Consider the following 18,892-nt stretch of genomic DNA (forward strand, 5'->3'; position numbering starts at 1 on the left):
GACAAAAAAAACATTCATGTATATAGATTAATTGAGAGATTTCTACTTAGATTTTCACAGGTAAGCATTTGTGTTCATGTTACTATATGGCAAACATAAGAGGAACAGTTTTTACCTGCGACTGAACACGCAGGGCTGGCCATCTCTCCAAAAAGTCCCCCACCTGAGGATTTCCCTCGACAATGTCTTTGCGACGAAGGGAAAAGGTCGACTGCATTAGATTCTCAATCAGAACATTGTCTCTCTCTGTCTTGACAACTTCTTGCAGGATTTGAAGTCGCATCTGCTCCAAACTGGCCTGGTTCTCTCCGCGTGGAAAGTTGGGTAAGAAGTTCACCTCAGCTCGTTTGGCCCATTTGATGTTGCAATGGGGTGGTTGGCTTAAAGGGTTGGTTTGGCTCTTCCTGCCTGTATTGACCAGCACCTCTGCACACCCAGATCTGGCAAGCTTGGTACGATAATTCCCCATCTTGAATTTCAAGGAGATCTTCCATCCATACCATCCAGTCCGACTTGCGAGTTCTCTGAGACATGGATGTGCTGTAATCAGAGCTTCAGCTGCCTTACCCACTTCCTTGTCCTGTGGGTATGGTTTGAAGCTATGCATCTGTTCAGGCAATTTTTCGAGGATGTTGTGCTTTTGGGACCTTGACAGCTTCAGTGTTGTCCCAGATCTATCAAAGACAGCATTTCCTTCTGCGAGGATGTGCTCCACTTCATAAGAAAAAGTAGGCACGGAGAAATGTTCAGGCCAAGACTTCTGGCGCTGTGTTAAAGGCACATGTGGAAGTATGTCTATATCAGAACTTGCAGTTGAGCCATCATATCTTTCAGAGTTCCCGACTTTCAATGTGCCCTTCTCAGGCAACTCCTGAATATCCGAAAGAACGGTAAGTTGTCCACCAAAGTCTGGATCTTCATAAGCCAGGGTAAAGTCAAAGTCCAGCCTTGGCTTGAACTTCTCCTGCATTAGGCTCTTCAGATCGTCTACTGAGTGTGGTCGTTCAGTAAGCATCAGTTTTATGGCAACATCAGTGGCAACATAAACACGGAGCAGAAATTTCTGGGGAACAGCCATATCGGGATGTGTTGGTGTTTCACTGCTCTGTTTTCCGAAATAAAAAACAAAGTTTTCATTAGTGCATGAATTGTCATAGAAGAGAAGTTGATGGTTGTATCATTTTCAAAGATTCAGAATCCTGAAGCAACCCTGTTAGCCACTGAGACTGTATGCTCTATTTAAAGTCAATATACCTAAAACATGAAAGTGAATTGGCATTGACCGTTAAAACTCATGCTTAAATGTGGGTCTCGATTGAAGTGGATTTCATTATTGCGTACAAAGACCAATCTACTTTTCAGTGCAGTAAAGTAAATCGTTTGGGTGTTAAGAGCAATGTTCCATTTGTGTTGTATGCAGAGAGAGGTGCCATGTCATTGAGCTCTGGTACAGTGTGAACAGACAAAATCCCTGGTGTAAGTTCATAGGATCGCAGGTGTTCAATGTAGTGTTACTTGTGTTCTCTGCAAAGAAAAGCAACCTGGTTGTTGACAAGTAGGATTTGTTCGATTCTGCAGAACTGAGGCAGGCCTCCCTCCTGTCCGACAGACACAAACATGCTTACATCATAACCCATTCCATCTATGCTGACCTGCGATGTGCTGTAAATCATGCTGCTGTCTGTTATTTGATTAATGTATGCCTTGGCAACATCAGGAAGCTCTGACACCATGACAGAAGAGACACTTGATGTCTGCTGATGAGGTTTGAAGAACAATGGGGCACTGAGATAGTATGCGACCATGTGTTGATGTCTGGTTGCAAGAGTTTTCAGCACATTCTTAAAGTTTTGTGTGTCATGCACAACACGCTTGAAAAAGCGGTGTTTACCCTCAAATCTCATTGTCCAGAGGTGGATGAGAGGCCCAAAACGACGTATGAGGTCAGGGTAATGTTCAATGTAGTGATGTTTAGGTCTGAGTCTGAAATCAGGAAAAACCTCCTGCAGCATTTGTCTATGGTCCTGTATCTTTGTCTGCAAATACTGGATGGATTCATCTGTAAATGCTGTGCTAAGCACCAACTCAACCACCTCTTTCAAGTCCATCAGTACAGCCCATGCTCCATCATCCTCAGGAACTAGATCACCAATAATCAATGGCATCAGTCTAAGTAATGCTGCATTTTCATGGCCATTGCCACCAATAGTCTTCTTTACAGCAAAACCTTTGGAAATAGGCTTGGGTCTGTCAACCTTGTCGGTGTGCAGGTATGGAAATGTGACAATTTTCCTGTTTAAAGAGTCAAGGGTAAAGTATTTGCATCGGATCATCTCCCCAATACACAGGGCGAGCTCTACAGGCACAATACCCTCAAAAAGATCATGAAGGACATCGGGTGGGAAACCAGTGACTGTATGAAAATACTCCAGACTCTGGCTCAGGACACAGTCTCCCTGAACACCACATTGACCCTGAATATCCCCGTGCATTACAGCACGCACATCGATGTCATGGCTGGCTTTCGTCCTCAAAATAAAGCATCCATCACCAACTTCCTGAGACTGAATTTTGTCTCGAGTAGTTGTGCAGAATCGGCACATGTATTGCGCTCTGAAACACTAAGTGAACCCTGCTAAGGAATGGGCTGCAAGATTATCAGACACCACACACATGACTGTGCCCCGAACTGCCTTACCAATGGACTCAATGAATACACCATCTCTTTCAAGAGTACGGAGGTCTCGTAACAGAGGACCAAGTGCTTTTTCATAGCCAAACTGCTGTACGTCAGACACTTTACAACATGCTGCTAGCTGAATCAGTATCTGAATCATCTGTATTTACTGGGTAAATCAGCAAAAACCCAGTAGACTGAACAGAGTTTGTGGATTTTCCGTGATGTGCCAAGTGGATTTGCTATTTCAAGATCATCAATGTACAAAATGAGTGGCAGCTTGAGCTCATCAGAGGAAGACAATAAATCATTATCTTGATAGTATGAGCCATCTTGATGGCTCTCATAATGACCGTTTACTGCCCTCTTTGTTTCTAAAATTTTGTCGTGAATGTCAGTATGTGTGAACAGTCTCTGGATCATCTCAAGAATGGGAATGTGCACTGCTGTATGTCCTGGCTCTAGCACATACTGTACAGGCATTACCACAGGGAAGTTTTTCTCAACAAAGGTTTTCCTTCTCTTGCATGAAGATAATTGCCCCCCTTTAGATGTGGCACTGATGAAAATGTTACTGTCCATAACAACACTGGCTACTGCATCCAGAGTGTTTTCACTAGCAGATATGTCATGACTTTCTAAGACCTCTCTAATGGTCTTCTTGAGAAGAGGTTGGGACAAGGAAAATATCTGAGTCAAATGGTCCACAATTTCCTGAGATGCCATGTCAGATACATGAAGAATTGTTTGCATTTTTAGGAACAATGATGCCAAGTTATGGTGCAACTGGGCTCCTAAACTGTCACTGTCACATTGACTCTCAACCTCAGAAAGATCTAATGCATCTGTGCTCTCACACTGGCTAGGTCCCTCGCCTGCACATTCAGCTGTCGCCATGTCTGGGTAATTGTTATTTTCTGATGAAAAAACATTATCATCAAAGTCTGAGCTACCATAATGTTTTCTACTTTGGTGTGCATTAAATGATGAATATACATTTGTGCTGTATGTACAGTTCTTGAATGGGCATACCACCGTCTCATGACTTCTTAAATGACCCCTCAAATGACAAAATAGTGTTGCCTTAGAAAATGGCTGCTTAAAAGCACACAAGGGACAAGTGAAAAATGCATGTGCTCCTTCAGCTGTGACTATTTCTTCTGGGTCTCTATGACACCGTGATACATGAGTTTTTATTGCATTAAATGACTTAAAAGTACAAATGCAATTGCTGTAGGGGCATGGCAAAGGGCTAACTCTTGAAAACTGGCTATGATGCAAACGATAGTGTCTAAATAACTTTGCTCGAGTGTTTAGGTATACAGAGCACAACTTGCACTTCCATTCCATTGAATCACTGGAATCCTGGTTATCAGTGAGGAAGATACATTTATTTTAAGGAATATCTTATGATGCTTGTAAGGATTCTTAACGTGCAAGACATGCAAATAGAAAAAATACCTTATATTGCAGAAACACCAGTGTCACCCACAATGTGGTCCTGCATGAGCACATTTAAAAACAATATGAGATTAGTCACCTTAGTACAGTCATGGACATTATAATCAAATGCAGATTTAAAAACAGAATTGTACAATTAAACTCACCGACAAAATATTGGTTTTCTGGTGAGTGGATGATTAAAGGCTCTCACCATCAGTTTCTATAACCTGTAATGGGCATATAATACAAATTAATGGTCAGGAAAAAAATATTTATTCACATAAAATGGGAACAATTTGTAAATAATTAAATATGACTTCAAGATCATAGAAAGGCATTGTATATTCATCATAAAAACAGAGGACTAAAACATTGTACTTACAGTTTATACTCTTTATTTAGCTTATGAGTGTAGTATTTACTCAATTATTGCACTCAATCTAAAGTACAATTTTAGGAGCCCATACTTGACTGTTTAACATTTTAATGATACTAAAAAAAGGTTCATTGGACATGTGGCTCACAAAAAGTATATCTTCCTTCCTTTTTTTCCTTGAATCAGTCCCACATTTTATTCTTATTTAATCTTTGGACTATGCTAAATTTGAACTGCCTGCTATTCCAATTGAATAGAGGATCTGAAAATATCCCAGATTGAAGACATTCCTTTTTTTGTTAAATGAAAATCACTCTACTGGTCCTCATTTATCGAACACGTAGAGACACACACAACGACACACACAGAGACAGAGAGACACACACAGAGAGACACACACAGAGACACAAAGACACACACACACACACTCAGAGACACACACACAGAGAGACACACACAGAGAGACACACACAGAGACACACACAGAGACACACACGCAGAGACACACACACAGGGACACACACACAAACAGAGACACACACAGACACAAACAGAGACACACACACACACACAGACACACACAGAGACACACACACACACACACACAAACAGAGACACACACACACAGAGACACACACAGAGACACACAACAGAAGTTAACAAGCTAACTCTGAACAGTAAAGTTAGCATTTGCGCTACGTTACAGCGTAATTAAGTTTCTACCGGTCCTCATATATCGAAAATGTGCTGACACACGATGGTGGTTAACAAGCTAACTCTGAACAGCAAAGTTAGCATTTGCGCTACGTTACAGCGTAATTAAGTTTCTACCGGTCCTCATATATCGAAAATGTGCTGACACACGATGGTGGTTAACAAGCTAACTTCAGACAGCAACGTTAGTATGTGCGCTACGTTACAGCGCAATAAACAGTTTTTACCGGTACTCACCGGTAGAAACCCACCAGACCAGACAGATTATAACAAAAACCGGCAACACACTTATTGCCGTTGACGACTCAAAAGGTTTCAATGAATGGAGAAATGTTAAATTACTTACCGAAATAGCGACGCTCCCAACTGTCTCCAAGTAACTGAAGTGACTTAAGTTTTTACTGTACTCCTCTCGCTCGCATCAGGGTAGCCATCTTGTATGTTTCGAAAACCGAGCCTGAACTACGTTACGTCATGACGTCAGACGTTACGCTGTCGACGTCAGATGCTACGTTCCTCCGTTTACTCATACATTTTAATTTATATCTGGGTGTTCACTCAGAAAATTTGATCCATTGGAAATAAAAACAGCATCAATAGTTAACAGAACTCAGAAGTTTATTGTTTGGTTTACTCGATAGTTGTTTTTGAGTGTTCTAACCATAATTCTTATGAGTTCGTAGTACTGTTCGGGTTTACAGTGTATACTCATATGCAGTATTTACACACACTTATTTACAATGTGTTGACAGAATGTAAGTGAATTAAGTAAGACCAACTTAAATGAACCTTCTTTATACAAATGTTACCACTTAAGTTCAATTTACTTAGTTGTCTTCCATTTAAGAAAATGATTACATAGTAGTTGTGATAACTTAAAACTTTATTATGGCTACTCAGTTCATTTGATGAAACTGATTGCCTTAAACATTTTAAACTCTATTAACTCAAAATAAAAACACCCACATGAGTCAGTTTGAGCAATTTATTTTGTTGTTCACATTTCAATGCAACCAGCTACTGAAATTCAAAGGAATATCTCTCAGATTTTTCACATATGCAATCTTAAAGGCTACAGCAGACTAAGCACATTATTATGCCCATAACGATGAACTGAACATAAAGCAGGGCACATTTTAAGTAAACAGTTTAAAGGTATAGTTCATCCAAAGTGTCAGTAACTGACAAAATAAAACATTTTTAACGTCAACATTTGGATACCCTTGGATTCCGTGCCAATATTGTTTTACAATGAAGCTGTTGAATTAAATGTTGTATACATTAACATTTATATGCTGGAAATGACAATGAAATGAGGCTCATATAAAAAATAATATAAATATAAATTACAAATATTTCCATGTGGTAAAAAAGAGAAGTGTGAACACCACAGAAGCAATCCAAGATTAGGATCTATTTTAACACAAAAATCTGAGGTGCCATAGTTTACTCTATATACATGTCATTAGCTACCAGTATTTGGCATGCAAGCAAAAAATGATGCTGACATTCAACATGATAAGCTAATGACAACCTACTCCAGCTCATTTCTCAAGGACTGCAACTTAGCTTCGAGCTGCTTTCTCCCATCATCAAGATTTAACAGGACAACCTGGATGAACTCGAAGAAGCCACTCAGCTTCTCAGGGTAGCTCAAATGTAGAGCATAGATCAGTCCACACAAAATTACCAGTGAATCAGTTCAAGATCTGTGAGACATTACAACTTGATTTGAGAACGATCGACACATGATGAGTTTCAAAGGGAACTCCTGCAGGCACCTCCGCTTCATCCACCACTGCAACCAGAGCCACTGCTCCCTCCTGGGTTGCCTCCATCTCATCCTGAAAAGGGAATACATGTCCAGTGTAGTTGAGTGTACTTTTACAAACCATATAATATGATTGCTGTGTGGACCATTACCTTTGAGTTGTTCATATAGTGAGGGCAGAGTTCTGGATTGGGTATATTTTTGTTGCTTATATTTTTCTCAAAATAGCTGATTAAGACATTAGTTACAGATACAACATATTATGTTACTTTTAAAAGTTGGTGTATGTAATCATTCCTCCTGCATACTGCACTGCCTGGTTCGTGCATATGTTATGACTGAACAAATACAAAAACATCTTTGGAAATAGATTGAATTAAGTTAAAATGCACTCATTATCTACTCACCACAATGCTGATGTTTTAGGGGTAAACAGCGTTGCAGCCAAATCCAATACAACTGGAGTAACTGAAACAGAAGAAAACAAACAGAAAATGTCTCCATTATGCTCCTGTGGTGTTATCTAATCATAGTCATCTAAGTGTCCATAAGCCCGTACATTCAAATTCAAGTCGAGACGGCGTCATTTACACCTTGTTTTGTAGCCTAAATGTCAGCTTCCGGAAGTAGTGATGCTAACGCATCCAAGACATGAAGAGCAGCAATGAAAGAACCACGTTACCTTGCGTGGAGGACGTATCGTCACGGGGTTCTCCGTCAGTAGTGAAGTCTGTCCAGCAGAAAGCTCTTCGTGCCGATCTCTTCCATCACGCCGGTGCCAGGTGCAAACCTCGTTCTGACCGGCTCGAACCGGCCACGCCCTCTGTCCCCGTCGGTACCGTGTGCGACAGCAGGTGAACGGCAGGTTACCGGAAGTGAGCAGACTCACAGGAAGGTGACGGAGAAAGTTGAATGAGTCTGTAAACGCTCAAATGGCTTTTCCAAATATATGACCCAGTTTCCTCCCGGGCCTCGCTGTCTCTGGTTCTGGTGTGAATTGGCCGTGCATCCGCTTCACCGCAGCGGGTCAGCTCACCTGAGGTCATCAGCTTAAACCACTCACTTCTTCCTGTGCCCGTTTCAGAGTAAAAGCACTCTCGCGTTTCTGTTGACTGAGTCGATTCATTTATTTTAACAAGGTTTTAGTGTTGCAGGAGCGGAAAATGAACGGACTAATAACTCAGAGTCTTGACGTTTACTTGCGTATAGAGCATAGACTTATAAGAGCCGTGCTTTTATTTCTGGACTATAAAATACGATAATGATTTGGGATGGAAAATAGTTTAGAAATCACAAACAGAAGTTGACCCCCCCTCGCCCCATCCTTCAACACTCCAAAATATTAAAAGATGTATAAGACAAGGAAATTAAAACAATATTATATAAATATATATATATGTTTATATATATATATATATATATATATATATATATATATATATATATATATATATATATATATATATATATATATATATATATATATAACTTTCACATGTACATATGCTACACAATGAATCACGTATAATATTAGTTGGCAATTAATTTTCTGTCAATCAAGTTGTTAAAAATACCTGCTTGTACGTTCTCACTTAGGTTCCACTTTGGAGGATTATTAAAGATGATCTGGATGCATACTTATCCAAAATATGATGATTTATAAACAAAAACAAAAATACAATTTAAAATCCTAAGAAATAGGAAGCAGCCCATGGGAATTGCATTTTTTGTAATAGTATAAAATCAACTTAAAGAAAATGAGTCATTGAAAAAAATGTATTCATGTCAGCAGTACTCAAAATGCTCTCGAATTTAATCGAACTCAAAATAACTAAGTTATTACTTCAATAATTAACTTGAGTTATGTTAAATTATTGATAATTAGTGGCCTCAACTTTTTTTGAGAATTAAGTTATTGTAACTTACTTCATTAAGTAAGATGTACTGTTAGGTTTTACAGTGTACTTACTGGTTCTCTGCTGATCATTTGATGCGGTTTGTCTCACAAAGTGTACTTTCTGCTGTCTAAATATCTTTTCTCTGCTGAGCAGAAACTATGCATTAATAATGGACTGTTGGTTAAAAGTAACAGGAAGAATTTGTTTGTATTTGGGACTCATATATGTCTTTTCTGGCAAACAAAACATGTATCACTGACTGTAAAAGGAAATGTTATACGGGTAACATGGGATTATTGATACTGCCCCTTATTTTGTGTGGGTGTGTGTGGGTGTGTGTGGGTGTGTGTGTGTGTGTGGGTGTGTGTGTGTGTGTGACCCTTTAACTGTATGAGGGATAACAATTTTTCTTTTCATTGCTGTAAACATTTGATATACATTCCAAAAATTCAATAAAAATATTGTTTAAAAAAAAATAATTATGGGCTGTGTTCAAATGTGGAAATTTATAAAGTAGAGAAGTAAGAAGGGGTGATTTTCCTCTATAAAAATCATAATATTCTACAGCAATACTTTAAACAAACACGGTAACATTTTTTAAGGACCACAAGGAAGAGCTTTCCTTCAACCTTCAACATTTGTTATCCTCAACACATACAGATAAAATGGAAGATGTTATAAAATGACAGGTAAATGATTACCTGAATCCACAATCTGAAATCAACAACTCTATATTCACATTCGTTTATTCAGTAAATTAAGTAAATTTACCTAAATACAGCTTAAAATATTGATCTGATATGAATGAAAGTTTTACTTGAAAGTTTTACTTGGAGAGTAAAACTTTCATTTCAGCCCAGTCTACTCTGACGGGCCAGCTGGCTTAATCTGTTGTGATTGGTCAACTCCTTACAGCGTTTTTTACGCGGTTTGATAGGGGGAATGCCAGACTAGCCACTAGTCAAGCTGACACTTATGGGCCAATACGAGTGTAGAACTACTGACAAAACTCTGACCTTTGACCACCAAATTCTTTTGGCCAAATGTAATGCAATTCCCTATGGGCAGTCCTGATATATCCTTCACAGTGACGTGAGGTCACTGTGAACTTAACTGTTGACCTCCTGGCACCAAATTCAAATTTGTTCATCTTTGCGTCCAAGTGAACTTTTGAACAAAATTTGAAAAGGATACATGAAAAACATAACCATACTTCATGTGACCTTGTCCTTCCCTCCCAAAATGAATCCAGGTTCAAGTGAATGTTTGTTTCAAATGTGAAAGGATTCCCTCAAGGAGTTCAAGAGATATCACTTTCACAAGGCAAAACATGTTGAGGTCACTGTGACCTTGTGCATAATACATCTTCTTAAACTGGAGTAGGAGGAAATTTATATGCTGTAAATGTAAACTGTTTGGTAAAACACAGCATATATGAAAATGTAGAACCATAAAAGAATGGAGGTATCAACCCAACTTTTCTGTCTTTAGGAGTGAGAACTTACCTCTCCAGCCAGTGAGGTGTAGAGCATCCTTCGCTCTTTTCTACTGAGTTGCTTTGAAGGCATTTTGACTTCTTCGTATAAGCATCCACTGCAGAAATACAAACACAAGTTGTAGGACACAGTATTGAATTAACCAGAATTTAATTTGACAGGCGGGAACGATTTGAAAACAATAACAACAATGTTTCTAGATTGAATTGAAATCCAGGACATTATATTAACTAGGGTTGAGCCAAATACTCAGATGAAACAAGTATTCAGTACAGAGTAATGTACTTTTACGGAGCACGAGTACCATACAAGTAAAATGTGTCAATATCCATACTCGTTATTAATAAAAATCCCCATTGGATAGCTGTATCATTCCTTGATGGGCCAGTCACATGCCGAGTCAGAGTGTACCAACACCGGCTAGACGCACACGGTCTCTCTGTAAAAAGTAAAAAAAATATGAAAATCTATGAAAATGAAAGTGTTGAGTATGGAAAACGCTTTGAGTATGTTGAGTATGAAAACCTGGATGTGTTGTGCTCATTGATTCAATGAAGTTTATAAAAAACTTGTTCTGAATAGTTATCTTACTGTTAAAAATTTTAAAAATTTGATCTGCAGCTCAATTATAAGGCTGTTCTGTAAATTGTGTTCTAATAAACAATAAATAAAGCAACTTCTGACCTCTATCCATGTCAGGCTTAAAATATCATCTTCCACCCACTTCCGGTTAAAAACGGGTATGGATACGGAATATGGATAATTTTGTTGGTTAAACACATAGTACAGATAGATTATTGTGTACTCGCTCATCCCTAATATTAACCCATGAAACCAGCTGGTCTGATATGTATCGTGTGTTTTGATTATCAACAAACTATACTTTGTCTATTTTGTATTTTAATGAGTCTATTACCATTAAACACATTAAGGGAAGCACTGCTAATGCAGAGAGCATGTTAATGGTGGTTTTCTTGGCAAAGAGGGACTTTGCAATTAATTGCTATTCATCTGATCACTCTTCATAACATTCTTGAGTATATGCAAATTGCCATTATAAAAACTGAGGCAGCAGACTTTGTGAAAATGTATATTTGTGTCATTCTCAAAACTTTTGGCCACGGCTGTACACTTTGATGCACTACATCAACCCACAACAGTTCAGTCTGCTCTGCTGAACTCTGCTGAGCTAAGACTAAAATAACTACTGCCGTCCCATACCTTCCACTGGGTGTCACTAGAAGATAACTAAAGACAAACCAGAAAACGGACCTTCAGTGGTCTAATTTTGTACAGGTTAAAGATATATATTTATATATATATAAAAAAATATATATATATACAAAACATCATTGATTATCCAAACTGTCATGCATATTAAAATATGAAATGACATTTAATATTGAACACAGTCTCTGTTCATTTTCATTTATATATGTTCTTTTTTAGTTAATGTAGTTAACAAATTACGTATTTGTGTCAATTATTCTAAAACTATGAATTTTCATTACACTGAATTGGATGCAAATCACAAAGCACTATTGTTATACAAAGCACTATTGTTATAGTGCTTTGGAACGTGACTCCAATGAACATTAAAATTAAAATATATATTAAAATTAGGGCTGTCAGTTTAACGCGTTATTAACAGCGTTAACGCAAACCCATTTTAGCGCCGTCAATTTTTTTAACGCCAGACCACTAGCCGGAGTAATGTTTTTTGTTGAAGTCGGCTCTTTTTCGTGTGTGGCACACGTTTATTCACATCGCCACGGCGGCTCCTCAGAGCCTTTTTCTGGCGGACAAATCCGCCGTTCAGTGACGGATTATACTAGTGGTCATAGTTTCGGATCTTTTCTGCCAAGTGCTCTTCTATTTTGGTCCATATTCGTTCTTCTAAATCTTCCGTGGTTTCCACAGTTTCCGGGCATGAAACCGGAAATGCGACTCCGGACGGGATGTAGTAAGCAGACCAATCTGTCTGTCCTTCTGTTTTTCTTTCACTACAAGTCACGCCTTCACAATCAAACAGGGATACTATGCTGCTTCTCTATACAGACAGAACAAGCTGGGGGTTAACCATTGACCTTCTCCCAGCGGACAGTTCATTCATATCACATCAATAATGTGGAATGGAAAACAAGCCCTTCAAACAAAATGACAAAGTGTGCCCTTTGTATAAACCTTGCAATACAAGTCCTACAATCCACCCTGAATGGACTAACACACACACACACACACACGCACACACACACACAGACAGACACACACACACAGTATTTACAGAGCAGCACAGCATGCACACCCAGCTTGAACTCTAGTGACCTTTATCAAGCTGAGAAGCAATCTGCCTGCCCTCATTACACAAAGCACCACCGCAAAATTAGTGAAAGTGGCATGAATGTTATTCTAGTTGAACCCTTCTGCATGGATTTATTATGTGGCACTAATTTGTACGATCCATATTCAATCTCACCTCTGATTTGGTTTCACTATCTCCAGAAGCAGCTCTCCAGTCAGCTAACTGTCTTTATGAGTCAACAACATCATAAACAGCATTCTTTTATCAGTTTGAATTCACTGTAGCCAGAGTTTTCAGCTATCAAGCTCCTCTCCTGTGTAATCATCTCCCATTTTCAGTTCAGGAGGCAGACACCATCTGTACGTTTAAGAGTAGTCTTAAAAACTTCCTTTACGATAAAGCTTATAGCTAGAGTCGGTCCAGGCTTGTCTTAGACCTGCTCTTAGTTATGCTGCTTTGGGTCTAGAATATCGGGGGACACATGACACATGGAGCTTCTCTTCCCAGCTTCTCCTTCCTCTTCTCAATCGTTATCACATCAAAGAAATTAATATCTCATCAAAACATGTTACTGACTTGACCCCTTCCCCGGAGTCCCTTTGCCTTATCGTCCGCAGATCCAGGGCCAGGGCTGCGGCCACATAGTTGATTATGATGGTGGGTCGCAAATCAGAGAACGTGATCGTAATGGTAGATCCTGTATGGTGGATTCTGTATCATTCTAGCTGAGCGTGATAATAATGCTGAGTTGTTACATGTTACTCACTTGGCTTTTTCCCTGGATTCATTGTGCCTTATTGTTTGCAGATCTAGGATTATTGCTCTGGCCACAACATGGATCTTGATGGTGGGTCATAGATTGGGATCATTGACCATAGATCATGACGGTGTATTGCGAAATGAATCAAATCAATCAAATTGTATTTGTATAGCCTATATTCACAATTTTGACTCATGGGGCTTTAACAAGGTGTGACATCCTCTGCCCTTAACCATCGACAAGAGTAAGGAAAAACTACAAAAAAAAACTTTGAACAGGGTAAAAAGAACGTAGAAACCTCAGAGAGAGCCACATGTGAGGGATCCCTCTGCCAGGACGGACAGAAGTGCAATAGATGTCACTTGTAGAGGAGAACATCAGAAAAGGATTTACAGCATTGATTAGAATAAACACTTTGTAGCATAATGGAAGGTAAATTAATTAATGGATTATTGTCATTAATGGTCGAGTATCTGAGGAGAAATATTGTATATCAAGCAGTCTTGTTGTAATCATAGTCCACGGTCATCAGCCACCACTATCAGGATCCCCCATTACGATCAGATGCCGTCATAGTCCACATTGATTGTGATAGTGCAGGGATTCCCAAAGTCTGGTGCGTGCGCATGCTGCCTCTAGGGGCTGCGCGAGAGAAACAATTTAATGGTGCTCCCTCCCCCTCCCTCTCCCTCTCTCTCTCTCTCTTGCTGCAGGCTGAGCCACCTGAGCTACTCTAGAAAATCCTCAAATGGATCATCTTTTGTATCCATATCTGTTGCTGAGCCGACGCATGTGCCACTCTTTGTCATTTATGTGGTGGATCGTGTTCAACTTTATTGTAATTTGATTTAGATTAATGGTGTTCCAATTTCCGAAACCGCTGTATGGTTAATTGTAAATTAAATTAGATGCCATTTTCCTTTAATGTGGCTGAAAAAGCATTTTTCCCCATGTTCTCTCATGATGGGCGAATCTGAGCCCTTGCGTGTGTCCTCGCCATCCTCTTTGCTCTTTGAAGTGACGGCTTGTGTAACTTTGTTGAAATTTAATGAAACTTTGTTGCAGTGTTTCATTCGAATGCAACGCATTGTTGCGATCTCTTGATTATTTTGTTATGTGTGTACTGATCATGTGTTCATGAGTAAAGATGATGTATTTAATGCGGCTATAAATAGGCTCTGTTAGGTTTTTATTTTTTGAAGGTGTAAGGGATTGCGGGATGCATGAAACCGGTCGGGATGTAGAAGGGGTGCGTAAAACGTTTGGGAACCGGTATGATAGTGGATCGTAATCGTGGTGGCACCTGATCGTGGATAGTGGTGGTGGATTGTGATCATGGTGGCAGCTGATGGTGGATCATAATGGTGGATTGCAGATCGTGATGGTGGATCCTGACTCTGGATCTTGATTGTGGATCGTGGTGGTGGATTGTGATCCTGGTGGCGGCTAACCGTGGACTATAATTACAACATGACTGCTTGATATACAACATGCCTACTCACATACTCTACCATTACCGGCAATAACTCCTCCATTTTAATTGTCATTGCTGCTCCCTTAATTTCTATCAGACATTTTTCTTCTGTATAAATACTTTAAACATTGACAAACCTTCACATTATGTTAAAAACTGTTTATTCTAATCAATGCTGTAAATACTCTTTTTTTTCTGATGTTCTCCTTTACACGTGGCATCTACTGCACTTCTGTCCGTCCTGGCAGAGGGATCCCTGACATGTGGCTCTCTCTGACGTTTCTATGTTCTTTTTACACTGTTAAAAGGTTTTGTTTTTTGTTTTTCCTTACTCTTGTTGGGGGTTAAGGGCAGAGGATGTAACACCTAGTTAAAGGCTTACGAGACTAATTGTAATTTGTGAATATGGGCTATACAAATACAATTTGATTGCGGGGCAATATGGTGGTCGTCAAAAATGATCATGGTCATGCCGATATACTGTACAATGAGTCGATAACGTAATTATCATGACACCAAAAGTAAAGTGTTTTGACTTAATCTGATTTAATATGACCAAGACAATAAATGGTATGTATATATAAAGTGCTTTTCTAGTCTTGATGACCATTCAAAGCGCTTTACAGCACAGTTTGCCACTCACACACACAATCATACAGTGCATCTATTAGCAGCACTTGCTTTTCTATGAGGGGCAATTCAGGGTTCAGCATCTTTCCAAAGGACGCATCGGCATGCAGATGGGGAAGACTGGGATCAAACTACCGAAATTCTGGTTGGAGGACGACCGCTCTACCCCTCAGCCACAGCCACCACAATACAAAAAGTTTAAAGGACAAGATTCTTTAAATATGGATAAAACTCACATGACCTCACAAGACTAACATCTGTGACACAGTAAACACTCTTTATCACATTAAAGTGAGCTGAGGAGAGAATTACAACCTACTAAAACCATTGCCATATTAGTGGGGTCACAGGCCTCAGTCCCCATCTTCGTGTGCACTGTGTTATCCAGTCCACTTCCTGTTTTATTTGGAAGTTTACTAACATTTCCTGTTCTTGGAGTTTCTTCTTCCTGGTTACTATAGCCATCACACACCTGCACCGGATAAGACGACTGTCCCTGCTTTTACCACCAAGAAACCCTTTTAAAATGTGTGTCCTTCCCTTCGTTCCCTGCCCGATTGTCTTGTGTGTGTTTGGAGTCCAGTGCTTCTCCTGCTGTGTCTGAAATCATCCTCTCACTCACTCACTCCTACTTCATAGAAATCTATGTAGAGAACTCTATAGTGCGATTATTGGCAAAAGTAAAAAAAAACATTTACTTTACACTTAGTATAAATACTTTCAGGTCAAACACATGTCGAATGACCATGTTTAAAGGTAGAAACATACCTGTTTGCTGCAGTTTGTACTGTGTCACTCATATTTGCATTAGTACGACAGGTCAGCTTTTCAATCTGCCTTCTCTCCTTTTGGTCAGGAGCGAAGTGCATGATGGTATATATTGCTTGTTATTGAGCGTGGGTTGTACATTACTTTTCCAGATCATTGTGGGGAACAATGACTCGAAAAATTCACTACATTCAGACAGCACACAAAATGGCAAACTCACTGTGTAGTGGATTATATAGTGATTAGTAAGGACAAAGGCCTTGTGCTGCTTCCCTGTTTATCACTTATTGTGTACGATCATTGGACTGTATGTAAAGTCTATGTTTAACCTGAACCATAGTCTTCTTTGTGGTCTCATCTCAAGGGATGGGTATGGAGCTCTGTACTTTCGAGGGTACCAACCGCATTACGTCTGTAATCAGTCCCAAATTTTGGTACCGGTGAGTGCATCCGGGTGAGAGGGTATACATGAGTGAGAGTGAAAGAGAGAGTATATGTTAGATAAAGAGCAAGAGAGATTAATGTGACTCACCCCTTGGACAGGATCAAGCCAAGATCATTTATAATCAGTCCACACAGTCAGAACGATGGCGAGTCAATATGCAGACACCCAGGGAGCCATGCACAGCTCCACTATGTTCGTTTACAGTGTTCATTTGGGACTTTTTTTTACGATGCCTCGTTATTCTCTATGCAGGAAAACATTTTTGTTGAGCAGAGAGCGTAAAGTATCAAAAAAAAGTTGCGTACCCAACCCTTCTCATCTGACTCCAGACCTGCAGGATCCAGATCTGACACTAATCATCAACAATAACAATTGTAATGATAGTTAGAATAAGAATAATTCACCCCCACTGTCCCATCTCTCTCTTCCTTCCCTTCTCCACCTCTCCTCACTTTCCCATTTTTCTCCGCTCACCACAACCTGTCGAGGAAGATGGCCACTCACACTTAGTCCAGTCCCCTTTTAAAAAGGGAGATTTTGGGGGGTTTCTCTTTAATTTTCTATACGGTCTCGACCTAACTATGTAAAGTGCCTTGAGATAATGTAGGTTAGGTCCCTGCAACATCTTCTAAGGGGCTGTGACAACTACACAATAAAGAAAGAGCCAGACTGCATGTATTGTAAGGAACATGTTATAGAACCTGCTCAATCCCACTGAGAACCAACCAGTAAAACCGTCCTACACATTGTTACTAACAAAGGCTTGCAGACCTAGATATCCATTAGAACTTGGCATCACTGGGCCACAAGGCCAAAGAAAACAGTAAAGGGGCATCATTGTGTGCAAGCGATAATGACTAAAGATAACAACTTAAATTCTCTTCATTAGCTGTTTGCATTTTCCTTTCATTTTCCCCCATGCATTAGTCAGATTTTTTTAATACGGGCTTATACACTTTAGATGCAACTCAAAGCACCTTTCCATTAGACTTTCTGTACTTGTTAAATATCTTCCAATGCCTCACAGAGCTATTCTTTAAATATGGATATATATTAACCCAAATTCAAGTCTGAGCACAGAAGCAGCTTTCACTGAAGCAAACTCAGCACCTCTGCTCTGTATGCTACTATCCTGTGACCGGCTACAGCACTCAGCATTCAAACTTCTTGACGGTGTTAAGTTCAATGACTGGACTTTAGGTGTCCACATGTGTAATGTGTCACGTTATTGCAGCTAAAAAAAAAACAGTTTCTTCCCTCGTTGAGGTTCAGTTTAAAAATCAGAGAAGCAGGCAGAAGAGCAAAGCTGTGTTTGTTCAGTTGTTTCTATAAGGATCACTAACCTGACGACGGACAGTGGGTACTGAAAGCTTTATGACTTCAGTGAGGGATACACTGCTGCATATCCTGCCGGTGGCGGAGGAGATGAGCGGGCTGCAGCTCAGATGAAGGACACAGGGGGAGAGACTCCTACCTCGGACAGCTCCAGGAGTTAGTGCCGCCTCTCAGGAGTGTCAGCGGGTGAAACAGCAGCATCAGCAGCCAAAGTTCACCCGAGTGACAGCCACACTGTCCGCTGCGTGCAGATCGCCCGCGATTATCCGGCAGCTCCAGCTTCAGCCCGCAACACTTTTCCGCATCTTGGTTATTTTAATGAGGCTACAGGATACCATGGTGCTGCGTGCACGAGGGTTCCGCTGCTACCACGCATGCGCCTGCTCAGGTCGGTCTCTGCTGGACAGAGGTGAGTGCTGCATAATGTCAGAGATAAGGTAACTCATCCAAACTAAACACGTGCAAAACCAAATACAACTCACCACTTTGAACACATCAGTATGTGTTATTGTGAGCTTGGGAGAGGAGCGACAGTATTATGTTAAAACATAGAAATTTAAAATTATTTTCAAAATATATAATTGCTGCTATTACTGTTTTATATAGACAACTGTTTTGTAGCCTACCCCAACTGACACATTGTCATGAAGTTTAAACAGCATCTCTCTACAAGAGTTTCAAACAAAACAGATGATTATAATCTCCATGGATTTCTTGCATGACGGATGTATTGGACTGTGTTAGTTTTAGCCAGGTAACTGCAAAGCATAGATTGTAAAGACTAAACATGACAACTCTCCAAA

The 18,892-nt window shown here is 39.8% G+C and overlaps 1 protein-coding gene across 1 annotated transcript in view; it reads right to left on the minus strand.

The window, feature by feature from the left end:
- The window catches only part of plppr5b (phospholipid phosphatase related 5b), a 106,619-nt gene extending 96,172 nt beyond the window's left edge, over nucleotides 1-10,447 (minus strand). Inside the window, exon 1 of the mRNA XM_061093969.1 lies at nucleotides 10,385-10,447. Within this exon, the coding sequence (XP_060949952.1) occupies nucleotides 10,385-10,447 (63 nt within the window). The remainder of the gene's footprint in view (nucleotides 1-10,384) is intronic.
- Nucleotides 10,448-18,892: the final 8,445 nt, after the last annotated feature.

Source organism: Limanda limanda, chromosome 20 (assembly GCF_963576545.1).
Source record: "Limanda limanda chromosome 20, fLimLim1.1, whole genome shotgun sequence".
Classification (NCBI taxonomy): Eukaryota; Metazoa; Chordata; class Actinopteri; order Pleuronectiformes; family Pleuronectidae; genus Limanda; species Limanda limanda.